The sequence below is a fragment of the Panulirus ornatus genome, chromosome 17 (genome assembly GCF_036320965.1).
Source record: "Panulirus ornatus isolate Po-2019 chromosome 17, ASM3632096v1, whole genome shotgun sequence".
NCBI lineage: Eukaryota > Metazoa > Arthropoda > Malacostraca > Decapoda > Palinuridae > Panulirus > Panulirus ornatus.
The window spans coordinates 50912072-50933906 of record NC_092240.1 but is presented as its reverse complement, the minus strand read 5'-3'; the positions used below and the strand labels follow the sequence as shown (position 1 = coordinate 50933906).

At 43.3% G+C, this 21835-nt stretch overlaps 1 protein-coding gene across 1 annotated transcript in view; it reads left to right on the top strand.

The window, feature by feature from the left end:
* The window catches only part of LOC139754744 (prolyl endopeptidase FAP-like), a 162946-nt gene extending 147775 nt beyond the window's left edge, over positions 1 to 15171 (top strand). The window contains exons 13-20 of the mRNA XM_071672494.1: positions 1048 to 1288; positions 3044 to 3275; positions 5581 to 5727; positions 6584 to 6754; positions 7501 to 7658; positions 8060 to 8265; positions 12129 to 12316; positions 15046 to 15171. Of these exons, the coding sequence (XP_071528595.1) occupies positions 1048 to 1288; positions 3044 to 3275; positions 5581 to 5727; positions 6584 to 6754; positions 7501 to 7658; positions 8060 to 8265; positions 12129 to 12260 (1287 nt within the window). The 3' untranslated portion in view covers positions 12261 to 12316; positions 15046 to 15171. The remainder of the gene's footprint in view (positions 1 to 1047; positions 1289 to 3043; positions 3276 to 5580; positions 5728 to 6583; positions 6755 to 7500; positions 7659 to 8059; positions 8266 to 12128; positions 12317 to 15045) is intronic.
* Positions 15172 to 21835: the final 6664 nt, after the last annotated feature.

Below are 21835 nucleotides of genomic sequence, written 5' to 3'. Positions count from 1 at the left end.
TGTGGGGTGTAGGGCAGCTGCGTCTGTGTGGGGTGTAGCTGCGTCTGTGTGGGGTGTAGAGCAGCTGCGTCTGTGTGGGGTGTAGCTGTGTCTGTGTGGGGTGTAGGGCAGCTGCCTGTGTGTGGGGTGTATTGTGTGTCTGTGTGGAGTGTAGGGCAGCTGTCTCTGTGTGGGGTGTAGGGCAGCTGCCTCTGTGTGGGGTGTAGAGCAGCTGCGGCTGTGTGGGGTGTAGGGCAGCTGCGTCTGTGTGGGGTGTAGGGCAGCTGCCTCTGTGTGGGGTGTAGCTGTGTCTGTGTGGGGTGTAGGGCAGCTGCCTGTGTGTGGGGTGTATTGTGTGTCTGTGTGGAGTGTAGGGCAGCTGCGTCTGTGTGGGGTGTAGGGCAGCTGCGTCTGTGTAGAGCAGCTGCGTCTGTGTGGGGTGTAGGGCAGCTGTGTCTGTGTGGGGTGTAGAGCAGCTGCGTCTGTGTGGGGTGTAGGGCAGCTGTGTCTGTGTGGGGTGTAGAGCAGCTGTCTCTGTGTGGGGTGTACCTTTCTCTGTGTGGGGTGTAGCTGTGTCTGTGTGGGGTGTAGCTGTGTCTGTGCTGGGTGTGGCCGTCTTTATGTGTGTGTGGAGCTGGGTCTGTGTAGGGTGTAGATATGTGTGTGTGTGTGTGTGTGTGTGTGTGTGTGTGTGTGTGTGTGGTGTGTGTGTGTGTGTGTGTGTAGGGTGTAGGCAAGAGGCGTGTTGGGGGGGGCGAATGGGCAGCCAGGGAACGTAAGGGGGAAAAAAATGCTTTATGCCCTCAGAGGTGGATGAGGAAGAAGGAGGGAGGGAGGAAGGAGAAGGAGGGAGGAGGGAGCAAAAAAAAAAGGAAGGGGGAGGGAGAGAGAAGAGGGAGGGAGGAGGGAAGGGAGGAAATAATGTCCATTGTACAGAGAGAGAGAGAGAGAGAGAGAGAGAGAGAGAGAGAGAGAGAGAGAGAGAGAGAGAGAGAGAGAGAGAGAGAGAGAGAGACCCACCCACCTTCCGTTGCTCACCCACCCACCGCCCACCTCACCCTCCTCCAGGTGCACGTGAACCACAAGGAGGGCGGGGGCGTGTCGCCCGTGGTGCGCTCCGTGGTATGGGCGGACAGCTGGGCCGTCTTCCCGTGGGCGGTGCGGACGCTGACGGGGGCGTGGCACAACCACGTGGCCCTGGTCGGGGCCAGGGAGGGCCGCCACGCCCCCCTCACCCTGGAGGAGTACCACGTCACCCAGGTCCTCGGGTACAAACTCCAGGACGACCTCGTCTACTTCCGAGGCTCAGGTGGGACTCGGGCATTACCGCGCCTCCAAGCTGTGTTGCTTCCTCCTACGATTACATTAACGTAACTGTAGGATTACATTAACGTAACTGTAGGATTACATTAACGTAACTGTAGGATTACATTAACGTAATTGTAGGATTACATTAACGTAACTGTAGGATTACATTAACGTAACTGTAGGATTACATTAACGTAACTGTAGGATTACATTAACGTAACTGTAGGATTACATTAACGTATCTGTAGGATTACATTAACGTCATTGTAGGATTACATTAACGTAACTTTAGGATTACATTAACGTAACTGTAGGATTACATTAACGTAACTGTAGGATTACATTAACGTAACTGTAGGATTACATTAACGTATCTGTAGGATTACATTAACGTCATTGTAGGATTACATTAACGTAACTTTAGGATTACATTAACGTCATTGTAGGATTACATTAACGTAACTTTAGGATTACATTAAAGTAATTGTAGGATCACATTAACGTAACTGTAGGATTACATTAACGTAACTGTAGGATTACATTAACGTAACTGTAGGATTACATTTACGTAATTGTAAGATTACATTAAGGTGTTGATGGTGCTAAAGGCATTACGACGCCTTCTAAATGTCTCTAGAATTACATTAAAGTAATTGCAGGATTACAATAACGTAACTGTAGGATTACATTAACGTAACTGTAGGATTACATTAAGGTGTTGATGGTGCTAGAGGCATTACGACGCCTTCTAAATGTCTCTAGAATTACATTAAAGTAATTGCAGGATTACATTAACGTAATTGTAGGATTACATTAACGTAATTGTAGGATTACATTAACGTAATTGTAGGATTACATTAAGGTGTTAATGGTGCTAGAGGAATTATCATGGCTTCTAGCTACCTCTCTAGGATTATATATATCGGGATTATATCATAGAATTAATAGGATTATTATAGAATTATATTATAGGATTAATGGTGCTATAGAAATGTTTACGCCTTCTAGGTGTCTCATAGATAATAGAATTAATGGTTCTAGAGAGATTGCTACGCCTTCTAGGTTTTTTTTTCCCATTCATATTCGCCATTTCCCTCGTTCGCGAGGTAGCGTTACGAACAGAGGACTGAGCCTTAGAGAGGACACATCCTCACTTGGCCCCGCTCCCTGTTCCTCCTTTTGGAAAAGTGAAAAAAAAGGGAGGGGAGGATGTCCATTCGCCCACTGCTCCCCTTCCTCCCTCCCTCCCTTCACTGCTCCCCTCCCTCCCTTCACTGCACCCCTCCCTCCCTCTCTCCCTCCCTTCACTGCTCCCTTCCTTCCTCCCTTCACTGCTCCCCTCCCTCCCTACCTTCACTGCTCGCCTCCCTCCCTCCCTTCACTGCTCCCCTCCCCTTCCTCCCTTCACTGCTACCCTCCCTCCCTTCACTGCTCCTCTCCCTCCCTTCCCTTCACTGCTCCCCTCCCTCCTTCCTGCTTCCCTCCTCCTCCTCATCTCCCCTCCTCCCTCCTCTCCCACTCTCCCTCCCTCCTCTCCCTCCCTCCTCCTCCCTTCACTACTCCCCTCCCCTCCCTCCCTCCCTTCACTACTCCTCCCTCCCTCCCTCCCTTCACTGCTCCCCTCCCTCCCTTCACTACTCCCCTCCCTTCACTGGTCCCCTCCTTCCCTTCCTTCACTGCTCCCCTCCCTCCTTCCCTCCTTTTCTTTAAGTCGCCTTCTCCGACACCACGTCCTCCTCACCATCTCCCTGACCAGAGCTGACCAATGGCACGGGCCGGCAGCAGGTGTACAGCGTCTCCATGGCGGCGGAGCAGAAGGTGGAGTGCGTCACCTGCCACATCGGGTGCCCGTACGTGGTGGCCGACCCCAGCCCCTCCTTCACCTTCCTGGCCGTCACCTGCCTGGGCACCGACCCGCCCTCCGCCCACCTCCTGCCCATCGGCGCAAACGCCTCCACCATCGTCCTCCACAGGCAGGCCAGGTTGAGGTAAGGTATACCACTACTTGACTATAATTACCACCACCACACACTCGTCCTCCAGGTTGAGGTGAGGTATACCACTACTTGACTATAATTACCACCACCACACACTCGTCCTCCAGGTTGAGGTGAGGTATACCACTACTTGACTATAATTACCACCACCACACACTCGTCCTCCAGGTTGAGGTGAGGTATACCACTACTTGACTATAATTACCACCACCACACACTCGTCCTCCAGGTTGAGGTGAGGTATACCACTACTTGACTATAATTACCACCACCACACACTCGTCCTCCAGGTTGAGGTGAGGTATACCACTACTTGACTATAATTACCACCACCACACACTCGTCCTCCAGGTTGAGGTGAGGTATACCACTACTTGACTATAATTACCACCACCACACACTCGTCCTCCAGGTTGAGGTGAGTGGTATACCACTACTTGACTATAATTACCACCACCACACACTCGTCCTCCAGGTTGAGGTGAGGTATACCACTACTTGACTATAATACACACACACACTCGTCTCCAGGTTGAGTAGGTATACATACTTTGACTATAATTACCACCACCACACACTCGTCCTCCAGGTTGAGGTGAGGTATACCACTACTTGACTATAATTACCACCACCACACACTCGTCCTCCAGGTTGAGGTGAGGTATACCACTACTTGACTATAATTACCACCACCACACACTCGTCCTCCACAGACAGTCCAGGATAAGGTAAGTTGTACCCTCACTGGACTTCTCGAAAGGTAAAGTGATCTTTCAACCAGGTGTAAGGTAAGCTAACACACCTCCACCCACCCACCCCTTCCCCAACGACCCATAGGTAAACCCCAAAAGAGGTATGGGTACAAGTAACCCCCCATTTCCCATTCCCACCTTCCCCATACCTAGTATTCTATATCACCTCCACTACGAGGTTTCACCCACACAAGTTACCTCCCGTGTTTGGCAAGTGGACCTCCCTTTTACAGTACCACTCAAGGGTTAGACAAGTTACCCCTTCGGTACCGTCTAAAGCTTAGGCGAAATAAGCTGTACCGCAAAGCTTGAGGAGGAGGGGTAGGGTTTCCCAGCTCACTGCCCTTTCCCAAGCTTATGTTATGGATCTGAGCCACACTGTGTTTACCTTCGCTAGTTCTAAGCCAGAAGCCATTTTTTTTTCGTCACTTTTTTATCACTCAATTTATTAGCCATCATGTCACTTGTCCACATAAGCTGTACCGCAAAGCTTGAAGAGGGGGAGAGGGTGGGTTTCCCAGCTCACTGCCCTTTCCCAAGCTTAGGTTATGGACCTGAGCCAGACTGTATTTATCATCACTATGACGCCTAGCTAGTTCTAAGCTAGAAGCCATTTCTTATTTTTCTTCTTCGTCACTTTTTTTATCACTCAATTTTTTTAGCCAGATGTACTCACACTGCCATCATGTCACTTGTCCACATGTCATCCATCGTAGTAAAACATTTTTTGACGTTACAGTCATGTTAACTACACATGGAAGGACTGATGACTTCAAAACTGACTGCTTCTACCAGCTGGAGGTGATCCACTGGAGGACAGATACATGGGAAAGACAGATAACAGAAGACCTACATGGTCTATGACGAAGGTTATCAACTGGAGGACATATACATGGGAAGGACAGATAACAGAAGACCTACATGGTCTATGACGAAGGTTATCTGCTAGAGGACAGTACATGGGAAGGACAGATAACAGAAGACCTGATGGTCTATGACGAAGGTTATCAACTGGAGGACAGTATATGGGAAGGACAGATAACAGAAGACCTGATGGTCTATGACGAAGGTTATCAACTGGAGGACATATACATGGGAAGGACAGATAACAGAAGACCTACATGGTCTATGACCAGGTCATCTACTTAAAAGACAATAATGCTAACCTAGTTTTTTTCTGATTTATATAGATAAAGACATGATATATAAACAAACAGAAGTCCCCTTCTTACCAACACTCCATCAGCCGTCAGGAAAATTAGTCAACACTTACTCCTTGTGTTATATCTCCTACTGAATATCTGCCTTTTTCCAGGAAAATCATCTTAAATGTGTGAATTACGCATCCTGTGCACATGTGTACACACCCCAAAACCCTACACACATCACCACCAGCAGTACCCACAACACACGTCACCACCAGCAGTACCCGCAACACACATCACCACCAGCAGTACCCGCAACACACATCAACACCAGCAGTACCCGCAACACACGTCAACACTCCCGTGCTAACAGGATGTCGCTCCTTCCTCCTTCGGCAGACGGGCTCTGGAGGACCTGGCTCTGCCGGTCGTGTACTCGCTGGACGTGGCTCTGGCCCCGGCCCTCCACGCCTCCGTCACCCTTGCCCTACCCCCAGGCTGGTCGTCTGAAGACGACTCTCTGCTCTACCCGTTGGTCGTCCAGATGTAAGCTACGTCTTCCTTAGTACCTAAATTGGCTGTTTGCCTCATTACGTAGTTAACCGCCTCTTGCCCAACGGACAACGAAGGCAAAGAACAGTTTTATGAACTGAATTCAATGTTTTTATATCACATTTTCTGAACAATTTTATGAACTAAATTCAATGTTTTTATATCACATTTTCTGAACAATTTTATGAACTAAATTCAATGTTTCTCTCACATTTTTTTGAACAATTTTATGGACTAAATCTAATGTTTCTATATCACATTTTTTTGAACAATTTTATGAACTAAATTCAATGTTTCTATCACATTTTTTTGAACAATTCTATGGACTAAATTCAATGTTTCTATCACATTTTTTTGAACAATTCTATGGACTAAATTCAATGTTTCTATCACATTTTTTTTGAACAATTCTATGGACTAAATTCAATGTTTCTCTCATTTTTTTTGAACAATTCTATGGACTAAATTCAATGTTTCTCTCACATTTTTTTTTAACAATTCTATGGACTAAATTCAATGTTTCTATCACATTTTTCTGAACAATTTTATGGACTAAATTTAATGTTTCTATCATTTTTTTTCTTTCTTTTTTAAAACAACTTGTTTTTAGTCAAGAAACATTAAACTCTCCTTGTACCAGCGTTCCCTGCCACTATAAATAAATCCCATATAATACACAAGTATGAGCAACGTATGACGTGACCTGACCCTAATCCCAAGTGACCTGACCCTAACCCCAACCCCTCTACTGTGTACTGACGTAGTCTCTCTCTCTCTCTCTCTCTCTCTCTCTCTCTCTCTCTCTCTCTCTCTCTCTCTCTCTCTCTCTCTCTCTCTCTCTCTCTCTCAGGGTGGGCCCCGGGGAGCAAGACGTGGAGGAGATGCTGTGGCACCTGGGCTGGAAGGAGTATGTGTCGTCTGGCCACCAGGTGGCCCACGCCCGTGTCCAGCTGTGGGGGGGCGACCCATCCACCCGCACCTCCACACACACCCTGGCCCAGTACCAAGCCAGGGTCATACAGTGAGTGGGTCCGTGAATGTGGTAATTAGTAGTAGTAGTAGTAGTAGTAGTAGGGATTTTAGTAGTAGTATTAGTAGTACTAGTAGCAGGGGATAGGGAGAGAAAGAATACTTGCCACGTATTCCCTGCGTGACGTACAAGGCGACTAAAAGGGGAGGGAGCTGAGGGGGGCTGGAAATCTTCCCCTCTCGTTATATATATATATATATATATATATATATATATATATATATATATATATTATATATACATATTGCTTTGTCGCTGTCTCCCGCGTTAGCGAGGTAGCGCAAGGAAATAGACGAAAGAATGGCCCAACCCACCCCCATACACATGTATATACATACACGTCCACACACGCAAATATGCATACCTATACTTAACGTATACATATATATACACACAGAGACATATACATGTATACACTTGCACACAATTCACACTGTCTGCCTTTATTCATTCCCATCGCCACCTCGCCACACATGGAATAACATCCCCCTTCCCCCACATGTGTGCGAGGTAGCTCTAGGAAAAGACAACAAAGGCCACATTCGTTCACACTCAGTCTCTAGCTGTCATGTAATAATGCACCGAAACCACAGCTCCCTTTCCACATCCAGGCCCCACAGAACTTTCCATATATATATATATATATATATATATATATATATATATATATATATATATATATATATATATATATATATGTTGTTGTTGTCGTCTTTCTTTTGTTTTTCCTTCTGCAGGAAGATGTTGGAGAAGTTCGATTTCCTGGACCCGATGAACGTCGGGGTGTGGGGCTGGGGCCCCGGCGCCTCCCTGGCCCTGGACGCCGCTGCCCTCGCCCCGGACCTCGTCAAATGCGTCGCTGCCGTCAACCCGGTGGTCGACTGGCGCGCCCACGGTGAGTGAGTCCAGTTCACTTCAGCGCCTCCCTTTGCCTCCCTCTCTCCCGCGGCCCTCTCAAGCCTCTAGCTGGGTCGTCAGTCAATCCCCAGTCGCCAGATGGTGCTCTGTAAGTCCCCAGTCGCCAGCTGGTGCTCTGTAAGTCCCCAGTCGCCAGCTGGTGCTCTGTCGACACGCAAGGGCGGTCACAAAGGCTTGAAATGCCCGGGGAGGGAAAATAGTTTGGAAGAAAAAATGTTGATGATACATCGCGTACGTCCCCACCCCGTTTTGACGATACTGTATTGATTTCATTAAACACATCTCATGTATAGTTTGAGTTGTTGCCTCCTCCACAACCACCTCTACAACCTCCTTCATCACAACCTCGTCTACAACCTCGTCTACAACCTCCTGCAGGATCGTTCTGGGCCGAGCGCCTGCTGGGGTCGACGGACAAGGAAGGGTCGGGTCGCAGATACGAGGACAGTGACTTGACCCGCCTGGCATCCCACCTGGGCACCAACCGGGTCCTCTTGGCCCACGGCACCAGGGACCCCGCCGCTCACCACGCCTTCCTCCTGGCCCACGCCCTCATATCACACGAGTCCTACTTCACGCATGTGGTACGTTCCCCGTCCGTCTGAGTACTTCTCACTCCACCGGACTGGTCGAAGTCACCAGCTCTCACTCCTCCGGACTGGTCGAAGTCACCCGCTCTCACTCCAACACAGACCACCGGACTGGTCTAAGTCACCAGCTCTCACTCCTCCATAGACCACCGGAGTGGTCTAAGTCACCCGCTCGTGGTTTCCTGTGTGGAAGAACCCGACGTCTCTTGTGATCTAGCTACGCCAAAGAGTTTCTTAGATAAAACCTCACTTCAAAATCAAAGTTTACGACGCTTTCAAAACAGTGCTTCACGCTGCTTGCGTAACCCATGTATTTCGAAACGATTTAGACAATCGTCGTTATAAAATGTCTCTCTTATATAATAGGCGACATAGAATGAAACGTAACGTAGTGAACTCTCTGTTCTAAACTGTAGCTTAACAAAGGCAGATTTGAACGCTGGCAAATAAACGCGATTTAGTCTGGTCAGTCGAGCAATGTGGCTGGGCAAAGTTCAAACGACCAAGATATATATATATATATATATATATATATATATATATATATATATATATATATATATATATATATATATTATATAAGTTAGATAGGCTGTAAGCAGGCCTTGTCGAGTGGATTCTAAAAAAAACATCTTAAACTTCGAAGACCTTTAAACGCACGAAGTTTATAACATCCATGCAAATTGCGAGAATCAAATAGACATAAATGTCTTTGATAAACAACACACACACACACACACACACAGCCAGTCCAACAAGTATTCACATGTGTTGCTACAACCGCTTTGGCCCCTCAACAGGTTGTGCCTGTCTTGTGACAGTTCGACTGCTAAAGGTGGATACATACCATTTGGCAATAGACCCTTACCCTCTGCCGTGGTCTGTTGGCCTACAATTCTTCCATCTCCCTTTATCTCCTCCGTTTTCTTCTTCCCCCTAGTAATAAAAAGGGTTATGCAAGACCTTCCAAAAACACAAAGGGGGGTACCATTATATGAATATTCCTCACTCTAATACCATTAACCCAGCCATCGTATTGGAGTCATTGGGTGGGTTTAGAAATATGAGAAAACTGTACATGAAACAGTTACGTGTCTCGCCCTGACCCCTTTTTAAGAGAAATAATGTCACCAGTTAGGAAAGTCTAGTCATATATATATATATACTTCAGGGAAGTTCACGAGAAAACTAATACTATGTCACGTAAATGGATTACACCCAAAAGTGTAACGTGTTTCCGTATCTGATGTGCACAAAGTTACCCCCCTGTCCTCAAACCTTTATTCAGGTATGATGTACAGTACCTGTTGTTCTACTCTAATTAAATATATATATATATATATATATATATATATATATATATATATATATATATATATATATATATATATATATATATATATATTATATATATTATTATATATTATATTCCTATGAGTCCACGGGAAAATGAAACACGAAAAGTTCCCAAGTGCACTTTCGTGTAATAATCACATCATCAGGGGAGACACAAGAGAGAAATATAAGTCAGTTGATATACATCGAAGAGACGAAGCTAGGACGCCATTACACGAAAGTGCACTTGGGAACTTTTCGTGTTTCATTTTCCCCGTGGACTCATAGGAATATCTTGATCACGCGCAAAATTGTGATCCTTTCCAATATATATATATATATATATATATATATATATATATATATATATATATATATATATCAAACTACTGAACAACATGTACGACCCTTGAGCACACAAGGCAAGAACGGATCTTGGTATAATTGAACCTAACCTAACCTAACCTGGTCGTTTAGGGTCGTGTTAAATAACCAAAAGGTCGTAGTGTCGTTAATCAAAGGATTGATATAACCACCTGTGCAATCACTGGTTATCTGGTTAGCCTTATCAGCTGGTTACGAAGGTCTGAAGCGAGCTAATTCAAGTTAGGGAGTGCTGGAAATAGTCGTATGCAGGGGCGTGTGTTATTCGAAAGCGTTCACCAAATACAATAAAACATCCATGTAACCACTAATTATGTAATTACACAAGTTGATAGTTATTTTGTTTAAAAACATCTGATTTGCATTTTGCTTCACTAATCTTTTATTAACTTCAATTTTCATAAATCCAATATTTTTCATTATTAAATTATTCATAATTACTTATATTGTCCATTAATTTCTACATTGATTTTCATATAATTTTCCATTTAAAATTATGCATATATTAATGTTCTTAAGTTTCCTTTCTTTTAATACATCTTTATTTAAGATTTAGAACCATAGTTGCAATTACCACTCCCCTCCCTATGTTTCACACCATTCCCTGTTCCTACTTCCTTCCATATATATATTGTTTATAACATTCATCTACTTTAAAAAAAAACATTTTATCGTTGCTAACACCTTAATTTGCACATAACTGCAGCCTTCTACCTTCATTAGCCGCTAGAAGTAACTTCACACACACGTATTTGCAGATAAAACCAAGTATAACTCAATGGTTTTTTTTCCCTCTACCTCGAAAACACCTCTCTCTCTCTCTCTCTCTCTCTCTCTCTCTCTCTCTCTCTCTCTCTCTCTCTGCCTCTCTCCATCCTCTTCGAAACTTCTCTTGCCGTTCACATCACAGAGTCCTCAATCATGTTTGATCCTCGATCAGTCATATATTCCCTTTCACTTTATTCTACAATCACCTCATAGGCTTTGGGTGTGTCGACCATGTCCCAGCCACCCATGGATACACACACACACACACACACACACAAACGACTTTTCTGTCTTAACAAGCACTCGTCACACACAATTATCCCAACTACCACATCTAACTACTTCTGAATTGTCTTTCTCTCTTTGGAAATATCCTAATTATATTTAATCTAACATTCTTACAACCCGTATAGCAGACCCGCTAAACAATTCAACATCAATTTTACATCTTCCAAATTTCTTGTCCCCCCCTTAATACACAGTAGATTTAAATTGTCTCCACAATTAATTAATGAAGGACTAAAATAAACATTTTGTACTTCACAGAATAAATATGTAAACACACATACGCTTCTTCCATTGTACTATGTACCACTGAACTCAAAAACGATTATTCTAAATAGGCTACAGACGCTCGTGTCTTGCAACCCATTAATTATTCGCAAACACGTAAATAGTAATTATATAATTAAAGTTTAAATCAGATTCTTGTAATTACTATCATAACCTGAGCACATCTCTTACTTTCTTGCCAACTTCTGACATATCTAATTTTTTTTTCTCCACCGACTAACCTAAACCCAACAAATTAATAAATTGCTTTTTTGGCCGTCATGAATCCAACTTTTTTTTCCCTTCTCTCTCTCTCCCTCTCTCTCTCTCTCTCTCTCTCTCTCTCTCTCTCTCTCTCTCTCTCTCTCTCTCTCTCTCTCTACTGAGAGGACAGATTACTCCTACCTTCGATTTCAAGATGACATTCAGTACGCCTCGTGAAACATGCCCTTTCACCGATGTGTTCCAATCAAAAGCAATAAGTTTAATGGCTGCCATTGTGAATATCCACTGCCTCTCGAGATGTATTTATAATCTGTCCTCCCTCAGAGCTTCCTGACCTCCCTAAACATACTTCAATGTCCAGACAACAGAGAGCATCACAATGCAACACTCCCACTCACCTACTACGCCCAGCTACCGGCCATATGCAAGGGCAGGTATAAAAAAAAGATAAAAAGGGATGTGTGTTTGCAGCCTACCCACCACTTCACCACTTCTCTTCCTTGTAGGTATACACGGACGGGGCTTATGTATACAAAAAAAAAGGGGTTTGTAGCTTGCCCTACCCACCACTTCACCACTTGTCCTAATTGTAGGTATACACGGATGGGGCTTACCCTCTGGTAGGCGACCGCCAGCACCTCTACAATGTCACGACGCATTTCTTCCTTCAAAGACGCTGCCTCGACAGTCCCCTTGAAAGGAAGTCTAACCCCAGCTGGCTTTAAATGTCAGTCAGTGCTTTAAAAAACCCCTGGCCGACGACGACGCCCGCGCCCCCCTGGTCAGAGTCCTTTCAAAACTAAACCGTTTGGTTTGCCACCTCCTCCTCCTCCTTCCTCCCTCCAACCCGGGCCGATCACAGCGACAGACGGACGGTCCAAAACTTGAACGCCATGTTTCCTTGGCCCTCCTTTCTAGAACGTAGCACAATATATATATATATTTTTATGTGTATATATATGACTTGTCTCTTATCTTTCTTTGGCTAGATTTCTAAATGTGAGTCCTAGTCTGTGCTACGTGTCCGTGAGAAGAATACGGGTCTCACGCAACTACAGCGTGTGAAGATCCGTGCCCATGTATGGTGTGTCCAATGTATGGTGGTGTTTTTTTTGGGGGAAAAAAAAAATAAGGATTCCATGTTTTAGCAGCAGTAGAGTAAGAGGACGTAGTCATGTGTAATGAATATATTCTGTCACTGTGTCTGTCCTGTAGCCCAATGTTTCGTAATGTCGGTTTACTGGTAAGCACCGACCAAAGGAAAGGTAGAGTGAGGGATAATTAGAATAATTTCTATATTCTGTACGACATATTGTATATAAGTCTGGTGGTAGACACAAGGTTAGAATTTCTGTTTAAGTGTTTAAATGTGTGTGACGCTTGACTCAACGGATCCGGGACACTGATTTCTCTTTTTTTCTTTTCTAATCTAGTCTACATACCTAGTCCATCCTTGATACTGTTTTATTTAGTTGATAATATATATATATATATATATATATAATATATCTTTCTTTCTTTCATACTATTCGCCATTTCCCGCGTCAGCGAGGTAGCGTTAAGAACAGAGGACTGGGCCTCTGAGGAAACATCCTCATCCAGCCCCCTTCTCTGTTCCTTCCTTTGGAAAATAAAATACACACTACATGTAACTGCAATGACTCAAAACCTGAAGTTTCAGTTATGAATTACAGTAATTAGTTTCTGGAATTCCCCCAAGTTTGAATTCATAATAAAAAAAAAGGGGAAGATTTCATTATTTGCAAGAAATGATACAGCAGGTAAGGTAATTATGAGTTTGTTTTTTCATGGAAGTATGAATGTATTGTGATGGGTTTTCACCTGAATTTCAGCACAGCGTAAGATGTTCAGTATTGAAACATTATTGCTCTAACATATGACAAGCCATTCCTAGTATCCAATAGCCTTAGTCATTCAACCTAAATTGACCTATTACCATTTGGCTACATTACAACCACCAACACATCATACAGAATATTATGCAGATAGGCGAACTATATTTAGTACAAGTCATTCACCAAAGATAATTTTCTGGCATGTTTCCCTCAAAGGCCCAGTCCTCTGTTCTTAACGCTACCTCGCTAATGCGGGAAATGGCGAATATTATGAAAAAAAAAAAAATATATATATATATATACATTGCCAGCTGCCATTGTGCACAACATCCAATAACATTGAAAGTCTTAGGAATAGCTGTACGACCTTACGACCCTTAAAGGCACGACGATACGACCCTTAAAGTAGGATAAGCACGACCTACCTGGTCCACGACCTAACCCAGAGGTTCAGGGGTCAAAAAAAAAGGCCTGGGTCGTAGAATTAGGTCATGTTTAAGGATTTAAAGATATAGGTCAAGTTTAAGGATTTAAAGATATAGGTCATGTTTAAGGACTTAAAGATATGTCATGTTTAAGGATTTAAAGATATAGGTCATGTTTAAGGATTTAAAGATATAGGTCATGTTTAAGGATTTAAAGATATAGGTCATGTTTAAGGACTTAAAGATATAGGTCATGTTTAAGGACTTAAAGATATAGGTCAAGTTTAAGGACTTAAAGATAGAGGTCATATTTAAGGATTTAAAGATATAGGTCGTGTTTAAGGACTTAAAAGTGATGGGTCGTCTTACTTAAAATGCTAGCGCAACCTAGACACTCGCGTAACCTTAAGAAAAAACCTAACCTAACTTAACCCAGACTTAAAACGATTAAGGGAAAATAAACCCAGTGTTGCTTTACAGAGCAAAAATAACCAACTTAAGGGAAATAAATTAGGATGTTCCAGTATAAGTTATGTCAAAAGACGACATGTAAACAATGGCTTTGTACCTGTTTGGGTTTCATGTTTTAACTAAAGCAAAAACCTAAAAAAAAATGTCTAAAATACGTAGACCCTACATTATTTATCGTAGACAAAAATAAATAAAGGACTTGTGTATCTAACGGGTACTTGATTTAAAGTATCGTAACTTTCATTTAATTCTCTTTAAATGTGATTAGATTAAGGATAATTGGCCCGTGAAACACATCTTAAAAAATAAAAAAACTTTAAGTTTAACGGCAGTTAAACAATGACCATAATTAATGTTTACGATTTCCGGTAGAAACATGTGTCATGGTCAGGCCTCATTAACGTATATGAAAATGGTAATTTTATATATATATATATATATATATATATATATATATATATATATATATATATATATAATATTAATTTATATGTTATATATATAATATATATATATATATATATATATATATATATATATATATATATTATATATATAATTACATTTCATATTATATATATCATATATATAATATATATATATATATATATATATATATATATATCGGCACGAATATAAGGTAGGTAAACATAAGTACATAGACATACACAGCTCTCCTAATTTTAATCATAAAAAAAAAAGAAAAATTAATCCTAAACTCGCATTGATCTAACCAGGACGTACTTTGCCTCCTGCAGGTGTACACCGACGACGACTACATGCTGGACCTGAACAGGTACCACCTCATGAACGCCTTCAGGAAGTTCTTCTTCAGCAGACTCCACGACCCCCTCATGTACGAGTTGCAGGACCGCTGACGCTTGGCAAGAATCTCGCCTCTCTCTCTTTCTCGTAGTTCCATTACCGTCAACTCATACAAAGGGGATAGATCGCATCATTCTAGTCGATGACATGTTCTCATCGGGGTCGTGGGTTTATATACATATATATATATATACACTGTTTGCAATATATAAATAATTCTTAGACTAAGTAATAGCCATATAGTTTCTCCGACTAGCGACGTTGGCAGTTTTCTCGCAGCTTGAAGGGGCGCGGGGTAATATTTTATCACTGAGCCACGGGACTGAATTAAACTTTGCTAATTTTTTAAAGTTTCCTAAAAAAAAAAAAAAACTTTCAAAGTTTTCTTAAAACTTTTAAAGTTTCTTAAAAAACTTTAAAGTTTCCTTAAGACTTTTAAAGTTTCCTTAAGACTTAAAGTTTCCTTAAAACTTTTAAATTGCCTTAAAACTTTTAAAATTTCCTTAAATAACTTAAAGTTTCCTTAAAACTTTTAAAGTTTCCTTAAAATACGAACTCGTAAAATACCCAAGAGAGTAACAACAACGAAAAATTCAGATTCGAATCAAACAATTGGCGATTACTATATAATACTTTCCCAATTAACCAAAATTTTGAGGTAGGTTTTACGCAAATCAAAAATGAAGCTATTTAATTTTTTCTTTTTTGAATAATTACAGGATGTGTCGGTACGACCCTTAAATCAATACGGTACGACACTGAAAGACGTTAAATCATTATAGATTCATCGTAGCTATATTGTTATTAATTATATTGTATTACTCGCCATTAAAACAGCATAATACGAGGCTCGGTTTGGGTAAGATGGCGCCCGGCCTCCGACCTCAAGGGCAAGCTGAGCTTGCTATTATACCCCTAAGGGTCGTACGGTCGTACTCAAACGCCAGTTACCGTCGCGCTCAAGCGTCGTACCAATCAATTTGAGCGCATTATCTATCAATAGACAGATTTCACCCACACAGTACAGACAAAAGGGACCGCAGCGATATATATATATATATATATATATATATATATATATATATTATATATATATATATATATATATATATATATATATATATTATATATTTCCTATGAGTCCACGGGGAAAATGAAACACGAAAAGTTCCCAAGTGCACTTTCGTGTAATAATCACATCATCAGGGAGACACAAGAGAGAAATATAACAGTCAGTTGATATACATCGACAATCACATGGACAATCAAATGTTTACCAAATGGCGTCCTAGCTTCGTCTCTTCGATATATATCAACTCATGCTATATTTCTCTCTTGTGTCTCCCCTGATGATGTGATTATTACACGAAAGTGCACTTGGGAACTTATCGTGTTTCATTTTCCCCCGTGGACTCATCTTGATCACGCGCAAAATTGTGATCCTTTCCAATATATATATATATATATATATTATAATATATATATATATATATATATATATATATATATATATATATATATATATAGTTTTGTGACTAAATAAGGTTTAAGCTTACGGGTACAGTTAAGCACAAATGTTTTTAAATTTCACTTTTTGAAGTGTATAAAGCTTTAAGTATACAGCTAAGCAGCTATTTCCCCCCTTAAATATGAAGTATATAAAGCTTTAGCTGATGTTGAACTAGACAACATTTATATGTACATAATACCCGTAGTAATAACTGGTGACCTAATTCAAGTCTATGGAAATAATTTCTCATACTTTTTAGATACCAGGGCGTCCAATTTTGAGTTCTGTGTTCGGTTTTGGTCGCCCTACTTAGAAATAAAAAGAAAAAACAGAAAAAAAACAATTAAGAAACGAGCAATTAATTATTTGAGAAAAGAGAAGGTTAAGAGGTGATCAAATACAGACATATTCCAATCGATCAAAGGTTTTTATTATCTCAATTTCACAAACTCCTTATGACTTGATTCACTTGAGATCACTTGTAGTAATGAAAAAACTCGTGGTCGACCCTCTTTTGACCTCGAATGAGGCAAAGTATTTATGCTTCAATTGGGTCGTTAACATATGGAATGACTTACCCATTCCAGGGGTTAAAAACACCAACTTATATACTTTCAAGAATATACTTCCTAAATATTCATATCATATCCATGATTGCCATTATAATACGCCTCCTTACCTACAGGAAACTCAAAATATTTCTCTCTCAGACATACTCATCTACGGGTCAACGACCTATTCCCCAAACAGCCTCGTTCGAACCCAACTGCCTGTCACGGATAGTTTGATTTCCATTCGTATCTCTGCACGTAAACTCACTCGACTCGTTCTTCGTGAAACTTTAAATTGGCAAAAAATATCTTAAATATCTATTTTTTTTTAATTACTACAATGGAGTCGAGTACTTAAGGGAACTTGAGGTATATTTACATATATACATTAGTGACCGACAAGTTATGAAGTAGTGTCTCGTGCCCCTTTAAGTAAATAGTTATAAACATTGTCATACAATGTCTAGCTAATGACATGTAAATGTCCCATGTATAGCAACGGACGTGTAAAATGTCCCATACCTTTAAAAAAAACCTTTTGTATTTACACTTGTTCTTCGACTGATCCAATGGTTCTCTTCTGGAACCACTAAGTAGTTTTCAAATCAAGTCCATCTCGCCAGCTTTTGTAGTGTGTGTGTGTGTGTGTGTGTGTTGACGAAGGTGTAAATAAAAAAAAAATGTTGAAAATGACAAATATAAATGTAATCCATGAATTTATAGAGACGAAAGGGATATAAGTGAGTTCGGGTTTGGCCCAGCGTGTGTTGGGAGGACATCTTACCCCCACCGCCGCTCGCAAACCCTGAGGGAGCATAATTATAAAACCTTAACAATCAATTATTGTTTCAATTATATAATCAGCGTCATGGCAATTACTTATATTTTCAATAATAATCAGAGTCAAGGGTGATCGAAAATGTATCTTTTTTTCTTTTTAGGTTTATATATATGTTTATATCTTTTATTTACATTTTGAAATGCGTGTTGCCCTCCAGATGAATGATAATTACAATAAGTTAATTTAGTCGTGTAGTTGAGGGTCTATTTTGAAATTCGAAATTAAAAAAATAGGCGTGAAATAACATTTATCTGTAGCTGGTTGTGACACAGACGTTGGAGTTGCGGCACAGACTGTGGCATTGTGGTGAAGACGACGGTGCTGTGGTACAGCAGTACAGACTGTGGTGTTGTGGTACACAGACGATAGTACTGTGGTACAGCAGTACAGACTGTGGTGTTGTGGTACACGACGATAGTACTGTGGTACAGCAGTACAGACTGTGGTGTTGTGGTACACAGACGATAGTACTGTGGTACAGCAGTACAGACTGTGGTGTTGTGGTACACAGACGATAGTACTGTGGTACAGCAGTACAGACTGTGGTGTTGTGGTACACAGACGGATAGTACATTGGTGTTGTGGTAACAGACTGAGTGTAACAGACTGTGGTGTTGTGGTACACAGACGATAGTACTGTGGTACAGCAGTACAGACTGTGGTGTTGTGGTACACAGACGATAGTACTGTGGTACAGCAGTACAGACTGTGGTGTTGTGGTACACAGACGATAGTACTGTGGTACAGCAGTACAGACTGTGGTGTTGTGGTACACAGACGATAGCTGGTACAGATCCGTTGTACTTACCTAGTGCTTGTGGCACAGTAGACAGCGTTGCCAATAGCTATATATGATAACCCACATTCTTAAAAGGGAAGCGTTTAATCTCCCATAGCTTTTGGTAACCCACATTACATCCTATAGGGTGAAGCGATAATCTCCCCAGTGCTTTGTTCTGGCTCCCCCTTACATCACTGGGGTGAAGCATTAATCTCCCCAGTGCTTTGTCTGGCTCCCCCTTACATCAACTGGGGTGAAGCAATTAATCTCCCCAGTGCTTTTTCTGGCTCCCCCTTACATCCACTGGGGTGAAGCATTTAATCTCCCCATGCTTTGTTCTGGCTCCCCCCCTTACATCAACTGGGGTGAAGCATTTAATCTCCCCAGTGCTTTGTTCTGGCTCCCCCCTTACATCAACTGGGGTGAAGCATTTAATCTCCCCAGTGCTTTGTTCTGGCTCCCCCCTTACATCAACTGGGGTGAAGCATTTAATCTCCCCAGTGTCCCCTATCATGTAGTTTCTCCCAGTGTTCTCTGCTCCCCTTACATCAACTGGGGTGAAGCAGTTAATCTCCCCAGTGCTTTCATCTGGCTCCCCTTGACATCCACTGGGGTGAAGCAGTTAATCTCCCCAGTGCTTTGTTCTGGCTCCCCCCCTTACATCAACTGGGGTGAAGCATTTAATCTCCCCAGTGCTTTGTTCTGGCTCCCCCTTACATCACCTGGGGTGAAGCAGTTAATCTCCCCAGTGTTTCGTCCTGGCTTCCCCTTACATCACCTGGGGTGAAGCATTTAATCTCCCCAGTGTTTCGTCCTGGCTTCCCCTTACATCACCTGGGTGAAGCAGATAATCTCCCCAATGTTTCGTCCTGGCTTCCCCTTACATCAACTGGGGTGAAGCATTTATCTCCCCAGTGTTTGTCTGGCTCCCCTTACATCACTGGTGAAGCAGTATCTCCCCAGTGCTTTCGTCTGGCTCCCCTTACATCCCTCGGGGTGAAGCAGTTTATCTCCCCAGTGTTTCGTCCTGGCTTCCCCTTACATCACCTGGGGTGAAGCAGTTAATCTCCCCAGTGCTTTCGTCTGGCTCCCCCTTACATCACTCGGGGTGAAGCAGTTTATCTCCCCAGTGTTTCATCCTGGCTTCCCCTTACATCACCTGGGGTGAAGCAGTTTATCTCCCCAGTGTTTCGTCCTGGCTCCCCTTACATCACCTGGGGTGAAGCAGTTTATCTCCCCAGTGTTTCGTCCTGGCTTCCCCTTACATCACTCGGGGTGAAGCAGTTTATCTCCCCAGTGTTTCGTCCTGGCTCCCCTTACATCACCTGGGGTGAAGCAGTTTATCTCCCCAGTGTTTCGTCCTGGCTCCCCTTACATCACCTGGGTGAAGCAGTTTATCTCCCCAGTGTTTCGTCCTGGCTCTCCCTTACATCACCTGGGTGAAGCATTATAGTGTTTGTTGCTTCCTTCAGCACCATGGGGGGGGGAAGGAGTAATTATCTCCCCAGTGTTTCGTCCTGGCTCTCCTCTTCTCCTCCCCGGGTGTGTGCAAGCAATGAAGATCAGAAGCGTCTTGCTTGCTTGTCTGTCAATGTTCCAGCACACGAGTGGGGGAGGGGAGGAGGAGGAGGGGAGGAAAAAATAATGTCTTCAAAATCCTTTTAAAAAAACGACAGGAGAAATGTCTTCAGAATCCATTAAAAAAAAACGACGAGAGGAGAAAAGTTTGAGTGCTAGAGGGGCATCCGAGGCTATGTGCCCTTTGAGCACGACAGGACCAGGCCTGGAACACGACAGGACGACTCCTGGAACACGACGAGACGAGGCCTGGAACACGACAGGACGAAGCCTGGAACACGACGAGACGAGGCCTGGAACACGACAGGACGAAGCCTGGAACACGACGAGACGAGGCCTGGAACACGACAGGACGAAGCCTGGAACACGACGAGACGAGGCCTGGAACACGACAGGACGAAGCCTGGAACACGACAAGAACAGGCCTGGAACATGACGAGAAGAGGCCTGGAACACAAGACCAGGCCTGGAACACGACAGGACGATTCTTGGAACACGACGAGACGAGGCCTGGAACACGACGAGACGAGGCCTGGAACACGACAGGACGACTCCTGGAACACGACGAGACGAGGCCTGGAACACGACAGGACGAAGCCTGGAACACGACGAGACGAGGCCTGGAACACGACAGGACGAAGCCTGGAACACGACGAGACGAGGCCTGGAACACGACAGACGAAGCCTGGAACACGACGAGACGAGGCCTGGAACACGACAGGACGAAGCCTGGAACACGACAAGAACAGGCCTGGAACATGACGAGAAGAGGCCTGGAACACAAGACCAGGCCTGGAACACGACAGGACGATTCTTGGAACACGACGAGACGAGGCCTGGAACACGACGAGACGAGGCCTGGAACACGACAGGACGACTCCTGGAACACGACGAGACGAGGCCTGGAACACGACAGGACGAAGCCTGGAACACGACGAGACGAGGCCTGGAACACGACAGGACGAAGCCTGGAACACGACAAGAACAGGCCTGGAACACGACAGGACGAAGCCTGGAACACGACAAGAACAGGCCTGGAACACGACAGGACGAAGCCTGGAACACGACGAGACGAGGCCTGGAACACGACAGGACGAAGCCTGGAACACGACAAGAACAGGCCTGGAACATGACGAGAAGAGGCCTGGAACACAAGACCAGGCCTGGAACACAAGACCAGGCCTGGAACACGACAGGACGATTCTTGGAACACGACGAGACGAGTCCTGGAACACGACGAGACGAAGCTCAAGCATCACTGACAGCCAGGTCAAGTGAAAGGGCCGAGTCGTAAGGTCATCCTCCAGAGTCGTAAGGTCATCCTCCAGAGTCGTAAGGTCGTCCTCCAGAGTCATAAGGTCATCCTCCAGGGTCGTAAGGTCATCCTCCAGAGTCGTAAGGTCATCCTCCAGGGTCGTAAGGTCATCCTCCAGAGTCGTAAGGTCATCCTCCAGAGTCATAA